Genomic DNA, 27,675 nt, shown 5'->3' on the forward strand with positions numbered 1-27,675 from the left:
CAACATTTTTGAGCTCTACATCCAATTTTAGATTAATTTTGTTCAGATAATACTATTTATATTTTGAACCGTTTTCGAGATAAACTGTTTCAAACGGAAACTGACGTGGTTTTCTTGCTCGTTTTTTGAATTCATCACTTATTTTGGATATTCAACATTTTTTTTATACTTAGTAATATTTCTTTTTGATCCAGTTTTTTAACTGTATCAGATCAGTCAATTCGAAATTGGTATGTACCTACCTTAGAAAAAGTTACAATTTGTATACATTGAGGTATTGGTCTCTAACGTACAACAGTACACATTAATATTTTTTAATAGTGTGGTTTGAAAAAATAAATAAACCAATTATTTAACGTCAGACTTTCGTTGGTGGTTTTGACTGATTGTGATAGCTACCAATTATAATAGAATAATGTTAGGTTACAGTAATGAAGATTTCTTGAATTTATTAATAATTTATGGTGAGTGCAATATAATTGCAAGTTGAACATGCCGAGTATTTCATGAAAGATATCCACAACTTCCGAAGCCGAATAATAATGTGATGAATCGACTACTAAAATACTGTAGGTCGAATGGAACCTTCCGTCCAAAAATCATTCGTAAGAAGACTAAAGTGGATGATGATGACAATGGTATAACAGTTTTGGGATACTTTCATGCATTTCCAAATGCTTCTCTGCACGAGGCTGAAAGGGAGATAGGTATACCCTACGTGACAATTTGTCAAATTCTTAATAAACATAAATGACATCCCTATAAGTTCTACTGTGTCCAACATTTGAAAGAGACTGATTTACCTCGTAAAGTGAAATTCTTTGAATGGTTACTTGTCAAGACTCGAGAGGATGAACATTTCCTTGACAATATCATATGGACAGATGAGGCCAAGTTCACAAAAAATGGAATGAGTTTTCAATAGACACAACAGTCATTATTGGGCGCCAGAAAATCCCCATGTTGTCCGCCAAAGGGGTTTTCAAGAAAGATGGCAATTCAATGTATTTTGTGCCATAAAGAATGAGTCAATTTTTTGTATCGAGTTTTATGGTGATAATTTGAATGCATCAAAATATGAAGATTTATTGAGGAATGGAATTCAAATGATTTTAAATAATAGACCAGGAAGAGAACGTGTATGGTACCAAATGGATGGTGCTCCACCCCATAATTCTCATTCAGTCAGCGAAGCTTTAATCGAAATCTTCGAAAACAGATGGATTGGTAGTAATGGACGTTTTCGTTGGCCTCCTAGAACACCAGATGGCAATCCATTAGATTATTTCGTGTGGGGTTTCATTAAAAATTTGGTTTACTATACTCCAATAACAACAATGGAAGATATGAAATCGAGAGTTACACCTGCTTTCAATAGTTTGACTCCAGACTTGATCAGAAGCGCTACACATGACAATCTTTTGAAGAGATTACATGTTTGTTTAAGTAGAGGTGGAGATGTGTTTGAACATATTCTGAAATACACTGACGATTAAATTAACTCATTGATTTATGGGTTTATTATTTTCAGTTCGTGTTTCAGCGTTAATAAAACTATTGTTTGAAAAGAAATTTCATTCGATGGTTGAGGAATATTTTAATAATTATTTTTTCATTGTATCATCTGTGACTAATTGAGAAACATCAAACGAAATCTGTTTTACAAAAATGAGTGATGAACAAGGAAACCATGTCAATTTCCGTTTGAAACAGTTTATTTCGAAAACGGTTCAAAATAGAAATAGTATTATCTGAACAAAGTTAATCTAAAATTGGATGTAGAGCTGAAAAATGTTGAAATATATAGGGTGTTCCATTTGAAAAAACTGAGTTCCACTCATTTTTTCATGAGATCAAAGTATCTGCATTTTTTGAAGATCCTGTATGAGGCAAATGAAAATATGACTCGGAGTGAAGATCCTCATAGTATCACTCCACTACATTTCAAATTTGATCGTTTTAGTGCAAGAGAGTTCAAGATTATCAGCATTTATAAAAGTTCATGTTTGGTAAAAAAAATATCGAAATTAATTTATATCTTCTAAACGGTAATAGATAGGTATAGGAAAATAGTATATGAATTTGTTGACAAAGTGATAATGAATCATAATATGATATTATATACGCGGTGTTCCATTTGAAAAATCAAAGAAGCCGCTACTTTATAGTAGAAGCGACAACGCCGCTTCATCTAAAATATTTTAGGCGTGTAGGTCATATTGACTTATGCATACTGTGGAGTTTTCAGGTTGATCCGTTGAATAGTTTGCCAGAAACGGCTAATTAACGCTCATCATGAAAAGCCCTGTATACAGCGTGACTCACGGTCGATGGTAGGTTAGATGTTTCTGGAAAACGCAAAGCATGATTTTTCTGAAAATTTCACCTCTCACATTTCCGTACCTGTTCTATCGATCTAAAATATTTTCAGCATTGCGGCGTTGTCACTTTCATCAAAAAGTCCTAGCAACTTTATTTTTTTTAATGGAACACCCCGTATATTAATACATTTTTGGAATTGCTCTGGTATTTTAATACTTTTTTGTTAATAATGTCCTTCCTATACCTATCTCTATCTGTTTTCGAGATAAAAAATAAATTGTGTTAAATATGGTCCAAAACATAGCCTTAATTGAAATTAAGTACATCAGTACTCTCAATTCATGAAAAGTTGATATTTTGATGATAGTTTGGACAAATTCGAAATATTCAAATAACACTAAGAAATCGACTCCATATCATACAGGACGTGCTAAAATTACTATTATTTCCATTGTGCATAAAAGTAGTCAAAAGTTCATTTTTCCATATGAAACCCCCCGTATATTACTCGGTAAATTGGAAGATGGTGAAAAATGCTTCAAGATGATATATCATGTCCCTATACCTAAATCGTCAAGTTTTCTCAATAAAGTCACTTCTTCTAGAAACATTTTTTTTTTTAGAATTTGGATTCAGGTAGCAGTGGAATTATCAAGCTTATAGCAGTTCGGTTACTTTTATAAGTAATTTACAAAGAGTTATCGACGGTGTTTCGAATCATCTTCCAAAATGAATGCAAATATCGATTATTCAAACGAAGTTCTTATGAAATTATTAATTATGCACATGAACAAAGTGATCAAATCATTGTCAGAACGTGTAAAAAATTCAACCAAATGTTTCCTGAATTAACACCAATGAACGAGAGGAAGTTTGTAAGGTTTTGTGGGCTAAAACATGTGAAAGTACAGACAATAAAAGAATAGGATGATTTAAAATAACAAAATTGTAAACAAAATATCACAATTTCACAATAAATGCTGAAAATGTTGTCCATTACATTCTAAACGCCTTGTGGTTGCTTTTTCAATTTCCTGGGGATCCAGGTCTTCAATACTCTGCACTATTCGCCGTCGCAATTCTTTGGTAGGCACTGGAGTACTGTATACCTTTTCATTTAAAACACCCCATAAAAAAGTCAAGTGGCGTGAGATCGGGTGATCTCGGTGGCCAATCCCACGGCCCCAAGCGCCTAAACCAACGATCGTCGAAGAGTTCGTAAAGTTTCCTGGAAACTTCCTGGGTGGAATGAGCTGGCGCTCCGTCCAGTTGAAACCACGAATTCCTATATTCCTCTGAAGGCAAATTTTCAAGAAAATCGCTTACAGTCGTCCTTAATATTTGGAGATATCTCTCTGCATTCAGTGTGTCTTCATAAATAAAAAAGCTAATTTTATTGTTCTTCAGAATACAGAAAACATTCAGGTCAAATTTTTCTTGAAAACCCATTTCTTTTGTAACATGAGGATTATGATCAGCCCAAAAATGTTTATTCCTTCTATTGAAAATACCATCCCTCGTAAATTTTGATTCGTCCCTCCAAATTATTTTTAACAAAAATTCCCGATCTTTCTGTGTATGAATCAAAAGTGATTCACCAAAATGCATTCTACGTTCGAAGTCTTCTGCTTTTAGAGCTTGAACTTTGGTAAATTTATACGGATGCATTCCGTGATTTTTAAAAATTCGTTGTACTGAAGCATGTGATACACCTAAATCTTTTTCTGCACTGCGAATGAAAGCTTCTGGATATGCATAAAAATATGCCAAAACCTTAACAGTATTGTCCTCATTTGAAGTAACAGGTTTTAGTAATGTTGAAGGCGCTTTTAACATGGAGCCATAGTTGAGGAAATTATTTTGTAATCTTACAAACTTCCCCTCGTTCATTGGTGTTAATTCAGGATACATTTGGTTGAATTTTTTACACGTTCTGACAATGATTTGATAACTTTGTTCATGTGTATAATAAATAATTTCATAAGAACTTCGTTTCAATAATCGATATTTGCATTCATTTTGGAAGATGATCCGAAACACCGTCGATAACTCTTTGTAAATTACTTATAAAAGTAACCGAACTGCTATAAGCTAAAAGCCAAAGCTAAAAAAAATATTTCTAGAAGAAGCGACTTTATTGAGAAAACTTGACGATTTAGGTATAGGGACATGATATATCATCTTGAAGCATTTTTCACTATCTTTCAATTTACCGAGTAATATACAGGGGGTTTCATTTGAAAAAATGAACTTTTGACTAATTTTATGCACAATGGAAATAATAGTAATTTTAGCACGCCCTGTATGATATGGAGTCGATTTCTTGGTGTTATTTGAATATTTCGAGTTTGTCCAAACTATCATCAAAACTTTTCATGAATTGAGAGTACTGATGTAGATACTTAATTTCTGCTCTAAATGTAAATTTTATCGTTTTTTCTCTTGAAAACAAATAATTCAGGACAGTATTGATGTCATCTGGATTATGATCCCAAATAGCAAATACATTGTCAACATATCTTCACCATTTCTTTGGGATATTCTGGTAAGTCCCAATGTTTATGTGTTTCCTGAAAATCAGTGACAAGAATGAGACCATTGTTATTACAAATTCTTGTTGATGAAAACCTGTTTCGAACTGGAAAAATGGTTTATTGGTATATAATTTCAGAAGCTCAACTTCTACATTCATTTTTTCAGATTGGTTTCATTTTCTACTTGCTTTTTACAATTCTTAGAGTTTTATTGTCTGGAGCGTTGGAAAGCAAACAAAAATAACTTCGTTTATTTTTCAGATTGGGGATGGTAATACTCCCAAAAGACAATAAGAATCATGAACTCCTTCACAAAACAAGTGTCTTTCTGGGTATTCCAACAATACAAAAATCTATTTTCTTTTCCTCATTCAAAATTTTACAGTACACGAAAGAGGTTGAAATAACAAGGTCCCCTTACCGCGGTGAAGGGGCTCAGTAACTGCAATGATTCCTAGCAATGCCGGCGGGAGCACAACGCTTCCAGTAGGGTCTCCCATGCCGGTAAGGTCAAAGATGAGTAGTGAAGCAAAGAACACCTCAAAAGGAGAAAACCTTCGAAAAATCCGTAACCCAAGATGTCAATCGTACCGTGTCGAGGTGAATAGCTCCGCGATAGTGAGTCACGAACGGTGTCCTACGAGTACCAGGCGATCCTCGTTTGTATTCAGCCCCTCTCCGGTATGGTTGTACTGGTGTAGTTGACTATATTCATCCAAACTCGTGGGAACTAGATGGAAAGTTCTACATTTAATTCACAAAATGCAACGGACAATGGTGCTGAACCCGTTGTGAATCAACTGCACCTGAAAGGCACTCAAAACATCATCAACAAGACAGGAGACGGCGGATAACAAACCTCGGTTACTGCTTGTTAAGAGAATCTCTCAAGATGAGAGTGAAGTTTGTGATTTTGAAAAAGTTAACCCTTTTTTTATACCTGAAGTTAACTCTGTTGAAAAAGTTAGTGTTGAAGAAATCGTGGACGGCCTAGTGACTTAAAGAGAAGTTAACGTCAGGAGACTGAAAGCTAAAAAAGATGGTATATATATGGATATTCCAAATCACGTACTAACTTTCAACACTCCTAATCTGCCCAAAGAGATCAATGTGGCGTACTATAAACTGAAGATTTGACCTTACATTTCCCCACCACAAAGATGTTTCAAATGCCAAGCTTTTGGTGATGTCACAAATAATTGCAGTAAGGAGCAAATATGCGCGTGTGGAAAGCTTCCACATGAGGGAACTCCTTGTGAAGAACCAAAGAAATGTGAACTGTGAAGGACCTCATTTAGCTGGATACAAAAACTGATCCACCTATAAAAAAGAACAGTTTATACAAAAAATAAAAGTCAAAGAGAAAATTACTTATTACGAAGCAAAGAGAAAATTTTACAACAATAATAGTACAACCCCTACACCGAACGTTTCATATGTTGATGCAACTAAAACACAAAATAAAACCGTTACAGATGTAAAAAATAAAAGTCAAAGAGAAAATTACTTATTACGAAGCAAAGAGAAAATTTTACAACAATAATACTACAACCCCTACACCGAACGTTTCATATGTTGATGCAACTAAAACACAAAATAAAACCGTTACAGATGTCATCTCTCAAATTCTGCCAAAAATAGAAGAAATGATAAAAAATGTACTGGCAAACAAATCTTTACAAGGTGAACTATTTAGGTCACCTCAGACCTCAACAGAAAATCCCAGCAGGTATCGAACGGACTCAATGTCCACCAACTATTCGACCACATCCGAACAGAAAAAAAGAGTTAGAAGTCAATTAGAACCTAGTTCAGAAGAAGATAATAAAAATAATACACCTAAAAGTAGATAACCAAAAAAGAACTCCGGATGTGGTCGGGGTCGTAACAAAGAACTAGGAACTGACATGAATTTTTCTGAAATTGTGATATAGACTGTGATATGGAACTGTGATATAAATTGTGATATAAACTGTGATATAATTACATTCGCCTCAAATCGTATGTTATTAGCAGATAATACCCGAATCTCAGATCTACTGGAAACATCATCACTATTATAATGAACCAATACGAAAATCTCATACAATGGAATTGTAATGGTATCAACCACCATTATATACATATAAAGGTACTTCTGCTGAAAAAACGTCCTTTCTGTCTATGCCTCCAAGAAACTCACTTGAAATCCGATGAGAAATATAGTCTCAGACGCTACAATATATTTCGGCATGATGTCATGCCAGGAGCGAGAGCCCACGGAGGAGTTGCTACGTTAGTTAGAGAATCTATAATGGTTGAAAATATTCCCGTGTAAACTAATTGTGGCGATATCAATTAAATCACCCATTTCAGTAACTATTTGTAATGTCTATCTTCCGAAAGATCAGTGGACCAAAGCTGAATTGTCTTATATTTTCCAACAACTTCCTAGGCCCCATTTGATAATGGGTGACTTCAATGCACATAGCAACATGTGGGGCTCGAAAGATACTGATCACCGTGGACGTATAATTGGAGAAATAATTGAAGAATTAGATATCATAGTCCTCAACGCAGGGAAAGGTACCTTCATCAATTCTCGCTCAAATTGTCTGTCAGCGATAGATCTGAAATTGCACCCTATCTTCAATGGATAGTTTTAGACGACTTTGCTGTTGAACATATACCAATTTCCATTAATTGCGCCAACAGATTCATACCAGAATATAAATTTGAAAAATGGCGTCTACATCTAGCCAACTGGAATAAATTCTACGCTACAATAGAAAGTTTCACACCAAATCTTGGAGACACCAATTCACTAGTTGAAAATATCACTAATGCGATCCTAGAAGCAGCCTATAGATCAATACCGAGGACCAAAAATAGAACACCTCAGAGAGAAGTACCATGGTGGAATGGAGATATTGCTGCATGCCTTCAAGATATTCAAGAAAAGACCCCCACAAGATAATATGATCAACTTCAAACGTCTGCGTGCGTCTGAAACTGAACAGTCAAAGAGAAAGCTGGAAACATTTTACGAGCTCTATTACTGCAGACACATCACTAGCTGAAATATGGAGAAAAATCAGAAGCATTTCTGGAAAGAACTTATTCACGTCGCCTATTCACATCATCCAGGACCAAGGCATAACAACTCCAGAAGAAATCTCTGAAATTTTCAGTGACCACTTTCAACACATCAACTCATCAGAAAACTATGATCCTACATTTCTTGATATCAAAGTGGCATACGAACAAGACAAAATAAATTTTCAGACAGAGGAGTTGTATGATTACAACTCATTTCTCACTATGGATGGATTCAGGGAAGCGCTTACTAAGCACAGCAAAACCTTCGGCACCTGGGCCTGACATAATCCACTACGAATTCCTTAAACATCTTCCTGAAAAACAAAAGATGAACATTTTACACATTTTCAATGTAATTTGGTCTACAGGAACCTACCCTGAAAGATAGAAAGAGGTTCATATTATTCCAATTCTGAAACCTGGTAAAGATCCCACCTTACTTGAGAGTTACCGCCCAATTTCGCTTACCATCTGTTTACTAAGTAAGTTGTTGGAGAAAATAGTAAACAACCGTCTAACCTGGTGTTTGGAGAATAGAAACCTTTTCTCCAGATTCCAAGCAGGATTCCGAAAATTTCGATCGGTTTTAGATCCACTATCTTGTTTGAAATATGAAATCCAGTCCAGTTTCGTCAAACAAAAACATCTGGAACATGAAATCCAGTCCAGCTACAGTCCATATACTGTCAACCTAACCGCCCGAATTATGATATCTTCTTCAATGACAAAATCCATGATTTATTCCTACAAAAATCAACGGCAACCAGACCAACGGATACACGCATAAGAGAACAACGTATTATTCCAGATTCGAGAGTTTTCACGCTCGCTTTCCTGGAGTTCCCTCCATGGAAACTAGCTAATGTATATTGCAATGCTTCGGGAAGTGAAATGTGGCATAAAGAACAACGAGGATGTGGACAAGGCAGCTAGAATGATTGCTAACTCTAACGAATATGAAGATGTACCACTCCACTTAGAAGATCTGAAGAATTTTAATAAAACCAAAGAAGAATCTGACTGGCAGACTCTATGGAATGAAACTAACGCGAAACTGAAATTCTCGAAGCCAAGTGTGAATAAGCGAATCTCACCACTGAAATTGACCTGCGAACCGGCCATACAAAAATTACACACCTTTACTTGCTCCTAGGAGAACAACAACCTCTATGTACTACATGCCAAACAGTACTAACAGTACAACATACACTTGTAGAATGTCCAGAATATGAGGAAACCAGGAGACAATATAATATAACTGGGACAATGAGAGAAATTCTATGTGATGATATACGAACGTTGATCAACCTGATGGCATTTTTGAAAGCCGCAAATATGATAGATGAAATTTTAACAACAAACAAGTCTGCGGCTAATAACCTGGCAGTTGATACCGCAAAAAAAATAACAAGGTTGTGAAACCTTGTCATTTTAACCATTTATTAAACCAAAAACAAATCGACAGATATATTCATACGCTGAACTGCAAAAAACGAACATAACTAGATGAAATTTGACATTTGAAATAATTTACACAATAAGCTTTTGATAAGTACCATACCATGGCAACAAAGTAGTCTATTGAGACTTGATTGTTTAACAGATTACGGAAACCGAAATAACTATTTGAACACAACCAGTTTTGTGGAAAAATAAACAATATTCAATTGGATTGAGTATTATGTACCAAATCATGCATTTTGTTATCCGTTTTTTATGTTGAAATTTGAAACGTAAATCAAACATTATATTTCATATCGAGGAAACGGTTCATTAAAAAAATAATTATGTGACATGAAAGTATATTATAATGATAGAAGGCAGTTGTACGTAATATCGAGACTAGGTTTTTCACTATTGACTGTGATTGATCGAACACGCCTTAAAAAAAACATACCATAGACATTTCTTGAAAAAACTAATTTGAATTATTCAAACAGAAATAAGTAGATCAAATTGGAGTTATATAAGTGATTTATTTATAACTTTAATTACTTCCATGTACAGAAGGTTGTAGTTTATTTAAGATATATAAAGGAATACAGAAGCCCCAGCATATGATTCAGCAACGTACTTTCATCTTAGACTATTCTTGGAAATAATATTACGATCACAATATAGCAAAAAATCATTCAAAATCAAAAACTTTGTAATGGTTTTGGTAGTATTGAATTTGAAAAATAAATCGACTATCTTAATGACAGTAACGGTGAGTAAGCTAGATTGGCAAATCATTTCAAGAAAAATTAATGATAAATATATTTGAAATTATCATCAGTTTATTGATTGTTTATTATTATGTTATTGTGAAAAACTCATTAAAAATTGAAAATTGTCTTTATCACTACCATTTGTAGAATTCAGATTCATATCTCCAGTTTATATTTCCAAAGTTCTAATGAAATTTTTTTTCACATTCACCATGACTAGAGTACTTATTCTCCACGTAGGTTTCGCTTAACATTTTATCATCATCAGGAAATGTGTGGGAAAGGTGTTTTCATTAGATTCATTTTACGTCAATCGTTCCAATGCCACCTGTCAGTCCGGAGCTGCTATACTTTTTTACTTTCTATTTGAAACTTATCATATTCACTGAGATGAGTTATTTTTTTATTGGATAAAATGATTCGTGTAGCCCGTTACTACGTTGTAGGGGGTCATCATGAAAAACGAGAAATTTTTCTGTTTTTACCAGTTTTATTTGTAACTATCGTTACTACAGTATGGACATTTTCAAACTGGAAACAATAAAACTGAAAATAAAAAGTAATGTTGGATTATATAACTGAATACCACTGTAGGTGATCAAGGTAAACAAATTTCAGGTACTGTTATTAGCTACAGTGGTGTTTAGTTACAGAAGGGCTGACATTATTATTTATTTTCAGTTTTATTGTTATTAGTTTGGAAATGTCCATATAGAATGAAACTGCATTAACGATAGTTACAAATTGAAGTGGTAAAATACATAGAAAGTTTAATTTCTCATTTTTTATTGGATTTTTTTCTGCCTTCCGGTTACATATATATCAACAGATTTTCTAGCTAGTGGCCTTCGAAAAATCACTAAAGTTATATGGTCAAAGATTTAGTTACGGGACGCCACTGACGAATGTAAACGATATGGATGGAAAGTAGGATTTGTTAGTCATTAAGTACCACCGACATAATTACATCATCATACTAAGCGAGTGCTAACGGACAGTGGTTTGAACAGTTCTTATGAATTACTCATTTTCTTAGCTTTATTATGTTGTATTTATAAATAAATAATGATTATGAATGTCATTACAAAAACCTCGCTATGAAGGAAAAAATCAAATTTATTCAAAGGCCTAAGGTCATCTTATGGTGAATAATTACTTGCAGACGTTTTTGATAATGTAACAATATTTTATAATATATGTCTTCCTCATTCCTCACGTCACTGGTTTTTTTCTCTGTATGTCAAATTTTATAAAATCCATACGAAATTAGTTCAGTTTTTGAAAGGTTGTGTGAATCTAGTCATTCAAGTAGTCAATATCTAGTTTTCTGATTAGACACAGTGTGATGAATATTTTGTTAAAGTTAACAAGAATGAAATAACACATTGAGAAGATAATTTCTTTTATATGAACATGAAGAACTTTTATAAACTTCTGAAGGAAAAACTGTTACGATCATTGTCTTTGCAATAATATTCCTCCTCCAATGAGTTTAATTTCACTCATAATCAAAACATCGATGCGTCCTTCAAAATTTCATTTCTATTATTCATAGTACTAGATATCGATTCACTGTCATTTTCTACAGGAACCAAACAACAAAAGGATTCTCCACATGATGCTTGGACTCTCATTTCTAATTAGTCACACATTTCTCATAGTTTCCTATGTTTGTGAAAGATATCCATATAGTCGATCAACTATATCGTCTGTCTTTGATATTTGCTGAATAATTATCGGGATAACTAGTGAAATTTATGAAGAAGAATGAAATATTTTAACGTTCAACAAGTTAACATCTAAATGAGATGAATCGTCTCGAACCCAAAGATATTTATACAAAATGGTGACCTTGACTTTCTCTCTCTCTCGCTCGACTATTTTCACGAGTGTGTTACCAAAGAAAACGTAGTTTGTGTTTACGCGTGACTTGGCAGACTGTATGGCTACACCTGAGAGACTATCTATCTTGTGACCTCTGCTCGCAAGGAGGCTGTTAAATACACACACACACATGTCCATTTACACAAAAAGACGAGACTCTACGGAGTCAGCTAAGTCGACGACCAGAATTTAGATCAGGAATACAAGAAGGTGTTGAAAATGCGGATATCATTACAAGTGACAATACTAGAGTGATGTTGGTATTGGTATTCATGAGGTCCAGATAATGAATTTACACGATGATATTTAATAACATACTAATATTCAACGATGTTATTTCTGGACCCATTTTGTGAAAATTCATGTATGAACATATTTTTCAAAGGTTTCAACTTTTGCACACCAGGGTGCTGAAGTCTCACCTTCTTAAAATCAGGATGCTGAATTTTTCAGAAAAAATATGTTTATGATATCGTTGTTATGACCAATTATTACTCTGTTTTTAGATTATAATTGAACGAGTGTTCAATGGTGCTGGTTTATTACTATGGGAAAATATATTCGGTCTGCAATACATTCGTGCCCGAGAGCCTTGTTTTTACCTGACGGAGTGCAGGAGCGTACTCTATAGTTTTCCCTAATACACTACACATCTCTTCCTAGAAGAAAATACACGTTAATGAAAATAGTAAACACTAATAAATGTCAGTTTTTTTACAACGGAATAAATCGTTCTGGAGATTTCAACTCCGTCTCCGCAGATATCTGTCGCAATTACTCTGGTCATTTTCTGAAATATCGGTTTTACGGTCACTTGACTCTATCTCTAAACTAGCGTTTTCTGGACTTGGTGGTAAAGTACCGTCGACGACGGTGGAATTAGAGATATTGGATGTAGAGGAAGAAACATTGTCCACCGTAGACATGTAAAAACAGTTCAAGCGGATTTTGGAGTTGTGAGCGGTTATTTCGACAGCAGCATATTCAAACGTACCCTGAGAGTTTTCGACCGTAGTGTGTATAATCGTGAATATTTTTAACAAAGATAGCTACCCCTCCACCATCTTTATCGTTACGGCAAAAATAATCGGAAAGAGTATAACATTTGACATTGACAGCTAATATTCCATTTTTTTTGACACCAACTTTCTGTTGAATAAACTATATCCGAATATTCAAGAGACTGTAATAAGAAATCAAGTTAACTTATTTTGTTTCTTAAACTATGAATGTTCAGATGGAAGATTACAAAAAACGGCGATTTTTGAATTGGTTTATGAGAAATGAGAGAGTTTTCACGGAAAAAACAAAAATTATTTTACCACGACGTTTTCTGGCCACCTATCACTCTTCAACAGTAACTGCTTACAAGATTTGGAAATACCCAATTTGAACGCAATGTTTTTCCCTTTGGTGTTCAACTTGTAACACTTGATATCTTGATCCGGAAATGATTCCTTTAGAAAAGACTGCATCACTTTATTATCAACCAGTCCTTTGATTTTTCCAACATAAAGCCATTCAAACTCTGCTTCATTTGGAACGCCTTGTATCATCATGTTAGGTTTCTTATTGGATCGAGTAATTAGAATTTTGGGATTATTACTTGATAGAAGTTTGTATGCACACCAGTGTCTTATATGGATATACTCAAACAATATCAATTATTCTAAGGCAAATACAAAGTACACCAGAAATGTACATCATTTATCCATTGATATACCCCTTTACAAAAAAAGTCATACCCAACGTTCAGTCTACTATTTCGCTCCAAAACTGTATGACATGCTTCCCCTTGAAATAAAGATAAATACCACATTTTTAAAGTATAAAAAAAATACAAAAGAATTTATAATTGTAAATAATACCCGTATAAACAGTTTATTCAAACATACCCAATAACACAGAAATATCACTAAGTACATTTTCTAATCTTCCAATGTGTCTTTCAGTGTATGTGTACCTATTTCCAATATTATGTAAACCTAGATGTATAGATGATTATAGGTACTTATTCTCATAAAATATACCAGCTTCCTCTGTCTTTTCACTAATACAACTGCAACAGTTATTTAATCTTTTATTACTTTTGTGCCTGATATATTTTTAAAGTACTTCCACGGGGAGACAGACGGAAGCACATTACAAGCCACCTGTGCTTAGGCTGCTTTCCTCAAACTCCTAGTGGTCCTAACCATAATATTAATAAATTGTATATGAACATATTCCAAATAAAATTGAATTGAATTGAATTACCTGGTTTATTAGCAGATGACTGGGGACCTCGGTCATTGGCCTTGACTTTTTTCGCAGAGTTTTTTTGGATATCGTACTGGCTCGGGTAAAAAAAAAGCACTTTGTTTTTGTTCCGAGTTGATGCTTGGTTTGCGCATTTTTTGTCCGATTCAATAGGAGCATTGGTGGTCTGATTGTGGGCAAAATGATACTTCTATATGAACACTGGATTATACAAAAAACACTTTTTTCTACTCAGTTTGTATTCCAAACATCCGTTATGGAATTGAATCATATCATTCATAGGATTCCTACACAATATACTAAATACTAAATGAAAGGTAAACATTTCACTTATATGGAACACCGTCATCCTCACTGGTAGACATCGATGTTTCGCCGCAAGATGTTTGCCTTAGGTCTCTTTATTAACAATCTGTATAACATTATAAGAAAAAACACACAATTCATTCATAAATTATGAATTTTTTTCACGGAATGAATTGAGTCTATTCATGTTATCGATGACAACGTAATGACACTTATTCGTTATTTGATTAAATCCCAACCAAAGGAATCTTGTTTAAATTGAAAGGGTTATATTTCAAGGAGTGATTAATTTTTTGAAAAAAAAAGGTTTTTGCTTTCTACTGCTCCATTTTGATAAAAAGAAAATTGGGAATCTTCCAAAGAAAGGGAGGAAAAACTGTTGCAAAAGAAGTAACTTTATACATATATGGTGCAAATATATGCAAATATCAGACACAAACTACTCATTTTTTATCTTTTTCTTGTTCGAGAAATTTTATCAATTTGCATATACACCCTTTCTAGATGTGTATAAAGTTCTCCATTACAATTTTCATATTTTTTCAGTTTGTGGAAGGTGAAAAATACCCAAAGAAAGCCGATAAAAAACTGATTTTCCTTCACGAAAAATAACTTTTTTAACACTACAGGACAATGTCGTCTTGAAAGTTTTGTGAGTTGTAGGAATACATGATTTTAAATAGAAAATTAGAAATAATTATTTGATTGTCAGCAATTTGTAATATTATTTTATTTTTCAGGGGTTTCAGCGTAAGCGTGTGCGAGCGACATCATATATTCAAACCAGTTTCGGTGCAAGCTATGTGGTAAGGAAATATTATTTTATTTACACATCCTGACCTTAGTGACCTTACTTCTAGTTTCGATTAAGGAAATCTACTGGATTAGTTCACATACAATATCCTCCAATGTATATCATTTTTCAATCTCAACTGCATACCGAATATAATGATTGAACATAGGTTATTTCACTAACTCCCGTTATAAAACTTTTTGAATTGACATTTTTCTCACTTTCACACCAATCCATAACATTTTCAGCTGCAATTATCGAGATTGGTCGTTACTGACATCATGAATATAGTGAATGAAATAATGAATACGATGTCGGCATGCCTCTTTTGTTCCTCGCAAAACACCCACCATCCTAACGACTCGTATATAGTATCGTTAGTGCAATTGAAAAAAAAATCGCGAAGGCGTTCGTTGTAGTAAATCGACACATAATAAAGGTAGGTAAACGAGTCGTTGAATAGAAGATGATTGGTATTCGCGCACCGACATGAACTCGACGTAATTTACGGTGTTGTTAATAATATATATGCTCCAAATTGACCATATTCACCATATTCAAATGGTTATACATGTTACAGGCATTTTATGATTGGCAACACTGGAATTTAACATATAAATTAGAAAGAAGATGTTAAAAACATTGAATTTTACCGCGTTCAATAAACTGATTTAGTGTTTGGGCTTATAACATCTAAATCTTTTTGATCATATGAAAATGACTACTTCAACTGTAAATAATAACGCATCGGTTGTTGGCATTTTTATTTATTTTATTGTAGTAACAACACAAAGAATAGTGATACTTGTGAAGTTTAATGTCTTTTCATTATTATAGGATGAATAAAATCAACTTCACGTTTCAATAGATAGAAATGCTATACGACCAAAATACTAAATTAATTTATCAAATTCGGTGTAATTTAAATTTTTTCAATTACAATAAATACAATCAATGGTTAATTAATATCTTGAGAAAATATTTCTGGTACAACTCGTAGTGCTCACGAGATTTTGAGTATATAGATAGGTATTCACGAATTCCAAGAATAAAACATTTTTCAAAATCTATTATTCGAACTTTCAATTCCCCATTTGAGAAACCAAGGTAAAATTTATTCTTCGTTCTTTGAAGTGTTCATAATCTATTCAAATTTCAAAATTTGATATTTAATATGTGATATAAAAAATATTTCATGCGTTATAAATTTTCGGCATTGAATTGAACTTATAAATAATGGAGGCAGAATCCTAGAAGTTGTGAATTTTTCATTGTAAATTTTCTCCTCATTCAAAATTGTTTCTTATTTCTTAAGTATCGATAGGTTTTGAGTTCTGTATCTGTAGAGTAGGGAGGGTGAGTGTAGACTCACAGCACTTAGGCCACATGTCACCCATTGTACATCCGCCCGAAGAGTTGTCCTCTTAGATCATCGTCCATCCCGTCCTTTCCAGGAAGGTGAACAGGTCACTAGGAGACATATCCTTTATATTGGCAGGTGTAGGCCAAGACTCGCCGAACACACACTCTCTTTGGCAACCTTTAGGTGTCTCACGGTGGCCTCCGCGAAGGTTTTGGAAGGTGCGGCGATATTACTGTCGTTGCGCGGCTTCTTCAACTTTCTTGGGGTTCCCTCCGTGTAGGTGCACAAGTGAGGGAGCTTTCCTGCAGGGACAGCTTCCTTGCCTTCATTCAAGGCGGAGCTCTTGGCGCCCGACGCAGGAAGTGCCCTTACTGTTGGAGGTGATCTGCTATGTCCAGCCTCATTCCAAGCGGTAGATTGGGGTGGACATTTCTTTTCATCCCCAGCCACCGCCTTAGATTGAGATGAGCACTACGGTCCAGCCTCGGGATTGGTTTTTGTTTTTGTTGTTTCTGTTTTTGTGTTGTTTCATTCAAGTGTGTTCCCACGAGTAGCAAGGAAAGAGTTGGTCACCTCTGGCAGATCCCCGCATTACCAGAGGTGGTCTGATTACAATGAGGTTTCGCCCAGTTCCCCGAGTTGATCGTTCGTGACCGCATATCACCCTGTGGCCATTCAGCTGTCTGCACGATTCCTTTCACCTTAGCTTGGGTAGGCTGGTCCACGGTGGCATGTTTTGCAAAGGCTTTTGGGGGGTTTTAGTTCCCCTCATCCTAGGTTTTGAGTTATTAACTAAACTAAAAAATGCATTCTTTTTTCCTTTTCATTTGTTGATAACAATTGCAATTTCTTATTTCTACACATCATTCTCTCTATTTAACACGAATTTCATCTTATGAACTATAAACGTGATTTCACAAATCTCCAAAACATATTCATACAGGGTGGCCCGTCGAAAACAAACCTCAAACCATTCAAATCCGAGAGAGCGGGCATTCAACCTCTTTTTTAATAGGTTGAAAAAGAGTTAAATTTGCTTCGAAATGACACTTCTGTATTTTAAATTTGAGCTACGCACTAAGGAGGTCATGCATATGAAAACTCTTGAAAATATATGATTTTTATTGTTCTAGATTCAAAAATAGATGCCGTCCGTTTCTATACCTACAGATACTACTAATTAAGACTGGGATCTCTCAAACAAATACTATATATGATTGCTATAGACCTCTCCCAAAGAAAATCATTTAACGGCATTATTGCTTTCGACCAATTCCTCAATAAGTAAATCGAATTGAACAGCTGCATATGAAACTGGACGTTAAAACGATAAATGTTATTTTTCCATAACTGAAACATAATTCATCCGTTTACGTAACTCAAGTGGTGCTGAAGTAACCGACCAAAGACAATACATAAAACAACATATGTCGTAAATACATCACAAGTGCATGAGATTCTATTACGCAATGATTATACAACTTGTGAATTTCAACGCGTATGGAATTACAAAGTACCGCTGACAACACAATTTTTACTGATTTTTCAAAAGTCATTTGATTTAGAAATAACAAAGGAGGTGTGAAATTCAAGATACACAATAATTACTAGCAGAATTTACATGAAATCAAGAAATCATATGATAACAATATGTAGTGATTCAACATCATCACCGAGAATCAATATTCTTTGTTTCGCTGAACAACTTGTGAATTACTGTTAACTTTCATTAATCTCACTTGAGCTTGATTTGAGATAATGTGATTTATTATAAGTTGTTGATGCAATTATTTTTTAATTTAGAGTTTTTCTCAGCTGAGGAGTCTTTATAGGGTGATTGCGAATAATTTGCAGAATTTAATGAGGTTTTGACATTGTTTCTGATTATTTTTATGTTTGACGTGGGGTACGCTTGGGAGAAACAGTTAATAATTGAATAAAATCATTTGAAAGCTGCATTTGTTTCAGTTGTTTTACAGATATCACTTTCAGTAAATGTGCAAGTTTTTTGTTATAATAAATTGATGGATGTAGCCGTTACTATGTGGTAGGAGATCATGATTAAAAGAGAAATGAAAATTTGGGTATGATTACGTTTTTCAATCGGAAACAAGAGTTTTAAAAATTGCGTGCATGGTTATTGTACTTGAGATCAGTCTTTAAGAGAATGTTATTGCAGAAGTTGAGGTAGTTCTTATTGGTGTGGGATTTTCAATAGTTATATTCAGATCGTACATTTCGAATTTTGATTGAAAATCGGTCAAATTTTTGCTGATATTGAAATCTCCCCGTGAGACTGTGTCGTTTTTTAATTCATTGGGCAATTCATTAGGCAGATCATGTAGACCATCTAAAAAATACCATACTCGTTTGCTGGGCTTCTGTAAACAACAATTTAAAGTTTCAACGACAATTGTATGCATAGGTTATTACACCACTATGCGTACAGTGTCACACATAAAGTTCTTGACGTACTAAAGTTTTTTTATTGATAGATATAATGAAAATTTGACTTCGTAGTTAGTTTGTGCTTGAAAAATTAGTCTCTTTCCCTTTGTCATGTGCTACTCTAAATCTGTCAAATTTGAAATCCTCAAAAAACTGGTTTTTTTCGTAAATTTCGAAATATGCCAAATAAAAATAGCTCAGTTTCCAATTTTATACCCTTGCTCGAAATTTGGACTCTATTGTCACTTCCACTTTTTTCAATTTTTTTAATTTTTGGAATCCTTCACTTTATCGATTCGAACGAAAAATGATTCAAATTTCATAATTTTGATCAATACGAGACTACAATGTCACATTTTGCCCAGAAAATACCCGCATTGACCTGTTACCAGAAAAAGAAATCCGTCTTTGTCGTTGCAAAGTTCATCCAGTTTTTTCATTTCATTGTTGAACTGATTTGGATTTTAAATATATGGACGTTAATATGTCGGTAATCGAATAAATGTATTTGTCTTCATTCTTATTACATACGTATTCCTTTATTTAGCAGATTTGTATCCCATTAGCTGCAGATGAGTTCGAAATATTTTGATGCAGTTTTCACCCAACAGTGTGACTGTTGGATGTAAACTGTTAGATGTAGTTATCGAGCAAATAATAACGCGTTTTGAGTTAATTTCATAAATCTTATATTTTTTATTCTCACCATTAGATGTGTAAATAACATTAAACCAAAATAACTTTAACCAAATACACAACAAAATATCATGACATTCATTGATTTATCTCAATAATCTTATAAAGAACCCGAATTCATCATTCAGTATGCCGTCCTTACCGTTCTATACAAATTATAGTTCTTTCATTCACAGACTTTGTGGCATTTTTAATAAATAGGGGATTTAACTTAGCACAACACTCCCGAATGGTATTCTCTAAATGTCCTTTCTCTGCAAATAGAGCACAACACTCCCGAATGGTATTCTCTAAATGTTCTTCCTTTGCAAATAGTATGTGCTTATACACTTTTTGTTTCAGGTAACCCCACAGAAAAAACTCCGTCGAATATAAGTCCGGTGATCTTGGTGGCTAATATTTCCAATCTTGTCCTATCACTTTGCCCCTAAACATTTTTTCACTTCTACCGATTGGTGGATCGGTGTCCCGTCAAACTAATACCACACATTTCGTCTAACACTCAGAGGTAGATTATCCAAAACTTCAGACAACTGATTCATAATGAAATTTTTGTACATGTCTGCACTCAAATTTTCTCAAAAGAAATACCTTGATAACCCACACCATACATTTGTCTTCAATGAATATTGCTCACTGAATTCTATTACAAAATTTGGATTATTGTTGGGCCATCAGCGACAATTTTGGGAACTAATTGTTCCGTTCGACGTGAAAGTTGCCTCGTCTCTTCGTAAAATCCTATAGGGATTACCTTGGAACCAAAATGAAAGTCCTACTCGAATATCAAAGAGTGTGTATGAACTTTGACTTATGGGTAGGTTAGGTTCAAAATGTGTGGGTCTATCCGATCCTCCACCGCAACCCGCAGGGTTTATTGTGGCTCACCTATCCACACTCGACCAAATGAACCCAGCTTCTTATCGAAGCCGATTATTTTGTATAGTGAGTGGTCTTTCAGGTCAGATGATAAAAGTACGGCTCGGCCGAACTCTAAACACCTAATTTGGTCCCCAGTGGGGCAGGCACAAAGTGTGTGCTCTGCTGTTCCATCATTTTCTAAACAGAGGCGACATACACTGTCTTCCGACAGTCCTAGTCTCTGCTTATAGGGATGGAATTTATTTTTGTGCAAAATTTTTCTCACAGTTTTTCTGCCAACCCCTGTATCTTCACTAATACTCCTAATATTATTTTTTCCATTTTCAACAACTCTCAAACAAACACTGAGTTCATCTTCATTATACTTTAAAGGATTATGTGGTTTTATTAAACGATTTTCCACAGAGCCAGTTTCTTTGAATGTTTTCAATATCGTTCCCACACTACTAAAGTGAATATTTCTTACCGGTGATTGAAAATACAAGTAATATCTCGATATGGCACATTCTGACCACATAAAAGAACGATTTCCACTTTGGCTTGTGTGGATAACATTGTACATAAAACGTATTTGTGAATTATAAATGTACGAAAATCTGTACACAAAAACAACTCGATTCATTAAACGCAATAATTTGGCATCAACCAAAACTAAAAATTTGTTTCAATTTTATTTCGATTTGATCAGTACCTACTATTTTCTTCCCGAAGTATTTTGAATAGTTATGAAACTATAGGTCAATGTTTAGTTTAGTTTCGGGATGTTTGTAACTGAATTATTGGTTAGAAAAGTAATGAAACAGGATGAAAATCTATTAGAAAAAAGGATTACGAGTTATTTATGTATCAAGGGAATTAGGAGGGCCTTAATTACCGATGGCAAAGTTTGCGTCCCGAGGGCCTCTGGCCCGAGGGACAGCAATTGCCTGAGGTTATTAAGGCTCATTAATTCCCGTGGTACATAGATAATTTTATTTCTGACCGATTTCAATAAAATTTTGTTCATTTTTGAAACGGAAAAATGTACCAATTCATTACCTTCCCGGTATATTTGAATCAGGTACCGTTGATTATAGTAGAGTTTTCTTGTTGCTAGGTTGTTGCTATGTTACTTGTTAATAAACAGAACTTTGTTATCAAGCTGTGTTTGCGGTGAAAACGTGTTTTCTACCCCAAATATAATGGAGGATATTTTGAAAAAAGCTGAACAAGCAAGAGAATCATTAATTCCATCGAAAAGTGAAGCCGTATACCAAAAAGAATACAAGATATATCTGGACTGGCTGACACGGAAAAATGTTATGCCAAAAGATGTCACTGAAACTGTATTTCTGGCATATTTTCAAGAACTGGTAAGGAATTTTCTATGTTTTTCGGTAGATTTGGTAGTAATTGTGTTTATTCGTTTCAGTTAGAAACGTATAGTCTAAATTCTTTATGGACTAAATGTTATCTACTTTGTCATCAGAAGAGGCAGGTACCTCGAGTGTAGTGAACAGAAGCTCCAGCCATACAAAAGAAGAAATTGTTTCCAGTGGCGGAAGTAATTTTCAGGGAACATTTCAAAATTGTACATTTATTATTTGTAATGACGTGAATAAATAAAATATGGTTCAGTTTTCATTTCTATTTATTTTTACTTGTGAAAGATAGAGGGAATTATAAAATCTATAATGTCCCAAGGGAGTTATGACCCTCTTTATTGATAGCGTAACTATGACGATATAAGCTTATAATATCCCGGTCAGAAATAAATACGTTTATTCGATTACTGACATATTAACGTCCATACATTGAAATCCGAATCTGTTCAATAATTAAATGAACTTCACAACAACAAAGACGAATTTCTGGAGATGTATTCATTTCTTTTTCTGGTAACAAAATTATGAAATTTGAATCGTTTCGTTCGAATCGATACAGCGAAAGATTCAAAAAATTTAAAAAATGGAAAAAAATCGAAATGACAGTAGAAAGTCCAAATTTCGAGCAAGGATATAAAATTGGAAAGTGAGCAACTTCTTTGTCATTTTTCGAAACTCACAAAAAACTGATTTTTGAGGATTTTCAAATAAATATCGAATTTGACAGGTTTAGAGTAGCAAATTATAAAAAGAAAGAGGCTGTTTTTTACTAATTCTGCGAAACTAAATTTTCATTATATCTATTGATGAAAACAACATCCATATGTCGCGAATTTTCTGTGTGACACTGTATATTAACTATGGGAAAAATAAGAAATTTAGTTATAATCAGGTGATTCTAAGCTAACCAATGTTCTATTGTTCGCTTGATGCAGCCAGAAATTATGTTCTTGTTGAGATTTCTTTCAGAATCATCTCGAATGTTTTCTATTACTATCAGGTGATATCTCAAAACTGCTTTTTCACCTATTTTTTAAAATCTTTCAAGCTTTTTTCTAGTTGCCATCACTTCATCTTGATACTGAGTATCAAGTATGATAGTGAGTATCTCTTGGGTTTTAAGGGTAGATTTTAGTTCGTTTTTTTCTAATCAATGTACTTATCAACTATAGCTACTACGACCCCATTTAATTTTTTATTGGACGTGATTCATTTAATTCTGGAATGATATAGAAAATAACATCGGTACATTTTCTTGAAAAATTGAATAAGTTGATGACGTGCAATATGTGCTGTCAATAATGGCGCACTGTCAATAATTGCGAGGCTTATGCTGTCCACAGACACTAGTTGTTGTTACCGCTGGCAGAGTATTCATTAACCGTTCGAAAATTCAATATTCAATGCATCGATTCGAAAAAAAAACACTCTTTTATAAAAAGCCATATAAAGAGGCCACAAAACGCGCAAACACTAGCCTTCGTGGAGTATCTATAAAAAGACGCCGACGGGGCGGCCGACGCTTGGCGTCTCCATTTAAGGGGTCCTCGATTCGATGTTCTCTCCGAACGTAGACCGGATAATTGGCCGTTCAATGTGACTTCTCGAAATCCATTCAAAGTTGATTAGGTAGTGTGCTTATCAATTTATTATGGTATATACCTTGATTTCCATTTCCAAAATTAAATCTGTTATGTTTATTATTTTGCTGAATTTCTGGCCTCTGACATTGCTATTTACACTGTCAAAAAACTGCGCAAACAAAATTTTGATATTTTTTAAACTTTCATCTTTTTACGTAGGAATCAGCTTACATTGGAATTTTCAAAATTTCATAGAATTATTAAATGGCATTTACACCTTGCAACATTCATGTTCGGCCCAAAATTCTTCAGTGAATACCGTTTTACACATTTGCAAAGACACATCTTCTTGCAAATCAATTATCTCTATTTGAAATGATGGCAGATTCAACAACTTGTCAGCCATAATTGTCCATTCTGCCGCAACATCAACTAATTCGCACAAACACACACACAGGCTAGATAGAAAACTAATCAAACCATATTAGTTGTAGGTACTTGTAAAACAGGTTAACTAGGCAACTTATTGAAGTAAAATAAGTACTAAGTTGAATTATATATATATATATATATATATATATATATATATATATATATAGAAACAGAAGTTAATATCGGACATAGCACTCATGAAAGTGGCAAACCATAGACACGTGTTTCGGGCTTTTGGCCCATCATCAGTATGGTGCAGCCAAGTGTAAGGATGGGCAACACTTGGTTACCAAAAGATAGAAATACAAATGCACGGAGCCACCAACAGGAGCCAACCGCACATTTGTGGTTTCAGTTGATAGATCTCGTGTTCACAAGAAAACTATCAAAATCACCACGGAGGCAGCTATAGCTACCTGCGTGACATCCGGGTCCAGGAAATTATACAAATATGAAAGTTATTGAGTGTCTTGATATAGAAACAGAAGTTAATATCGGACATAGCACTCATGAAAGTGGCAAACCATAGACACGTGTTTCGGGCTTTTGGCCCATCATCAGTATGGTGCAGCCAAGTGTAAGGATGGGCAACACTTGGTTACCAAAAGATAGAAATACAAATGCACGGAGCCACCAACAGGAGCCAACCGCACATTTGTGGTTTCAGTTGATAGATCTCGTGTTCACAAGAAAACTATCAAAATCACCACGGAGGCAGCTATAGCTACCTGCGTGACATCCGGGTCCAGGAAATTATACAAATATGAAAGTTATTGAGTGTCTTGATATAGAAACAGAAGTTAATATCGGACATAGCACTCATGAAAGTGGCAAACCATAGACACGTGTTTCGGGCTTTTGGCCCATCATCAGTATGGTGCAGCCAAGTGTGAGGATGGGCAACACTTGGTTACCAAAAGATAGAAATACAAATGCACGGAGCCACCAACAGGAGCCAACCGCACATTTGTGGTTTCAGTTGATAGATCTCGTGTTCACAAGAAAACTATCAAAATCACCACGGAGGCAGCTATAGCTACCTGCGTGACATCCGGGTCCAGGAAATTATACAAATATGAAAGTTATTGAGTCTCTTGTGAACACGAGATCTATCAACTGAAACCACAAATGTGCGGTTGGCTCCTGTTGGTGGCTCCGTGCATTTGTATTTCTATCTTTTGGTAACCAAGTGTTGCCCATCCTTACACTTGGCTGCACCATACTGATGATGGGCCAAAAGCCCGAAACACGTGTCTATGGTTTGCCACTTTCATGAGTGCTATGTCCGATATTAACTTCTGTTTCTATATCAAGACACTCAATAACTTTCATATTTGTATATATATATATATATATATATATATATATATATATATATATATATCTCCGCGGTCCGCCTGTTGCTGACCGTTGTATCAGACCATTTTCAACCAGGTATGTATTCGGTACGTTTTGTTGCAATTCATACATATAATTTTGGATTTTGAATAACCGTGATGTCATTCCAAGTAAAAGTATTTCAAACAGAAAATTTCACAAAAAAAATTTTCTTCGGAACAAACATAGCTGAAACAAATTGGTAGGGATGATATATTTTTGAAAAACCAAAACACCAAAACAAATAAATTGAGTACCGATCTCTATGCGTTTTCTTGCCGTTGATACTTATATCTAGCCAAAATGCCAATTCAGTATATGTCAGAAAATAATATAGTTCGAAATAACATTCCAAAAGTAGCACTATGAACTTGATGGGATATTTATAGAATGAACTAGGGTGGCAAATAAGGATTCGTCAGATCACTCCAGAAAATCTTGCTGTTTCAGGTACTCTCGTTGAGGAATGAAACAGTATTACTCGGGAATCCTTATTACCAAAAAGAATCTGAAAGATGTGAATGTGTATTTTTTTGCTTCGATTGTTGCCAAAGATACATTATATCTTGAATAAAAACTTTTTTCAAAGGTAACAGAATACTATGCCGAATTGAATTTTGAGTTCTGTAGGATCAATGATATCTTTGATCAGAAGAGGAATAAAAATGACTCCATTCCAAACCTCTTCAAATATTCCTATGTTTCTTACGGTTCTAAAAAGCAAATTCGTCCCCCATTCGTATCGACCATTCGTTGACTGGTATCCAGAAAACAAACTTGTTTTTTGTCAATGGTATATCAATTACGCTCGGCAGAATGTGAATAATTTTCATATTGTCTTATTATGGTCTGATAAATTCAACTTTTTCAATTCTGGAATATACAGAAGAAAAAACTCATCAAAAAACTTATCAAAAGTCATTATTTACATCGAACCATAGGACACAATCCTAAATTAGTTTCGAATTATTATTCATTTTTAGTTTGTGTTGCTATTGAAGCGTGTTTTTTCAGTTTTTTTTTAACTATTATTTATTTTCCACTTTTTAGTTTGGCTTGTCATTTCAAGCCATTTTGTTTCAATACAAAAAATATACACAAGCTTAGAAGTGTCGTTGTCTCACTTGCTCTCACACAGAGACTGTTTGAGGCAATTATTTAATCCTGGCGATCCTGATCAGGGTAATGAGTTGAACTTATGAAATTATTTATTGTATCGTAATCGGTTCTTGATGAGTGTACAAAGTTTCGAATAAATCTGTCCGTTTAAAGTTAGTCCAAATCAAGTTCAAGGAGTCGGTTACAAACAAACAAACATACAAGTGAAGCTAACAAAAGCTTGTCAATTACCCAGAAAAATGGTAGTGATCACCAAAATTGCAATAAAGTGAATTTTTTCTATTCATTCATGGCATGGCAAATAGCAATAATGTTTATCGCTTGAAAACTTTGCAATTAAATGCATATAGGATAAACTATATACAGTAGTAAAGTCCACCATAACGCGTTTGTAACGGAGCTTTCTGTTATAGCTTTCCAAAATAGCATTTCAATCTAAAAGTCTTAAATGCGTTACTTAGTAGTTTTTTGTTTCTCTCATATTGATGAGCGTGAAAAATAACATAATTTGAAACAGTCTGTAGTTTTATATTTGATAATTTGAAGAGATAATCAAGTAGAGGAATTTGATAATAAATGGAAATATTTCAGAACCTGATAACGACTATCCTCCTATATCCTGTGGTGGCATATCTTTCCGCAAGGATAGAAATGACGGAAGTTTTTCTGAATCATGGAAGCTGATTAGTGATAGTAGGCTAGGGTCACTAATAATTTCACTACAATCATAAAACACGTTTAGGCGAGGAGCTACGAAATTATGTGTATTACCAGTGTTCTTTTTTAGTTCATATAATTGTTGAAGCATTTAATAACCAATATACTAATATGGTGTGGTTTGGAACTGTATCCTAACGTTTCGCCAGGACGAATGGATGGCTTCTTCAGAGGTCTATTCTTCCTGATGGTTCACCGATGACTAGTGATTTCTAGTTCGTAAGCTGTATTAATGTTGATACAGGTAGCCCGCCTTTCTAGTTGGTGTGTTGTTATTGGCCGAAGTGTTATTACCTGTTACATTGTGT

The 27,675-nt window shown here is 34.4% G+C and overlaps 1 protein-coding gene across 8 annotated transcripts in view; it reads left to right on the plus strand.

The window, feature by feature from the left end:
• Nucleotides 1-27,675, plus strand: part of LOC111512666 (Protein phosphatase Slingshot) — a 389,035-nt gene that overhangs the window by 333,339 nt on the left and 28,021 nt on the right. For all 8 annotated transcript variants that reach the window (XM_074175278.1, XM_074175275.1, XM_074175279.1 and 5 more), the window contains one exon: nt 15,334-15,399. In XM_074175278.1, coding sequence (XP_074031379.1) covers nt 15,334-15,399 — 66 coding nt within the window. The remainder of the gene's footprint in view (nt 1-15,333; nt 15,400-27,675) is intronic.

Source organism: Leptinotarsa decemlineata, unplaced genomic scaffold (assembly GCF_025532065.1).
Source record: "Leptinotarsa decemlineata unplaced genomic scaffold, Ldec_3_MD MMD2_tig00001019_RagTag_RagTag, whole genome shotgun sequence".
NCBI lineage: Eukaryota > Metazoa > Arthropoda > Insecta > Coleoptera > Chrysomelidae > Leptinotarsa > Leptinotarsa decemlineata.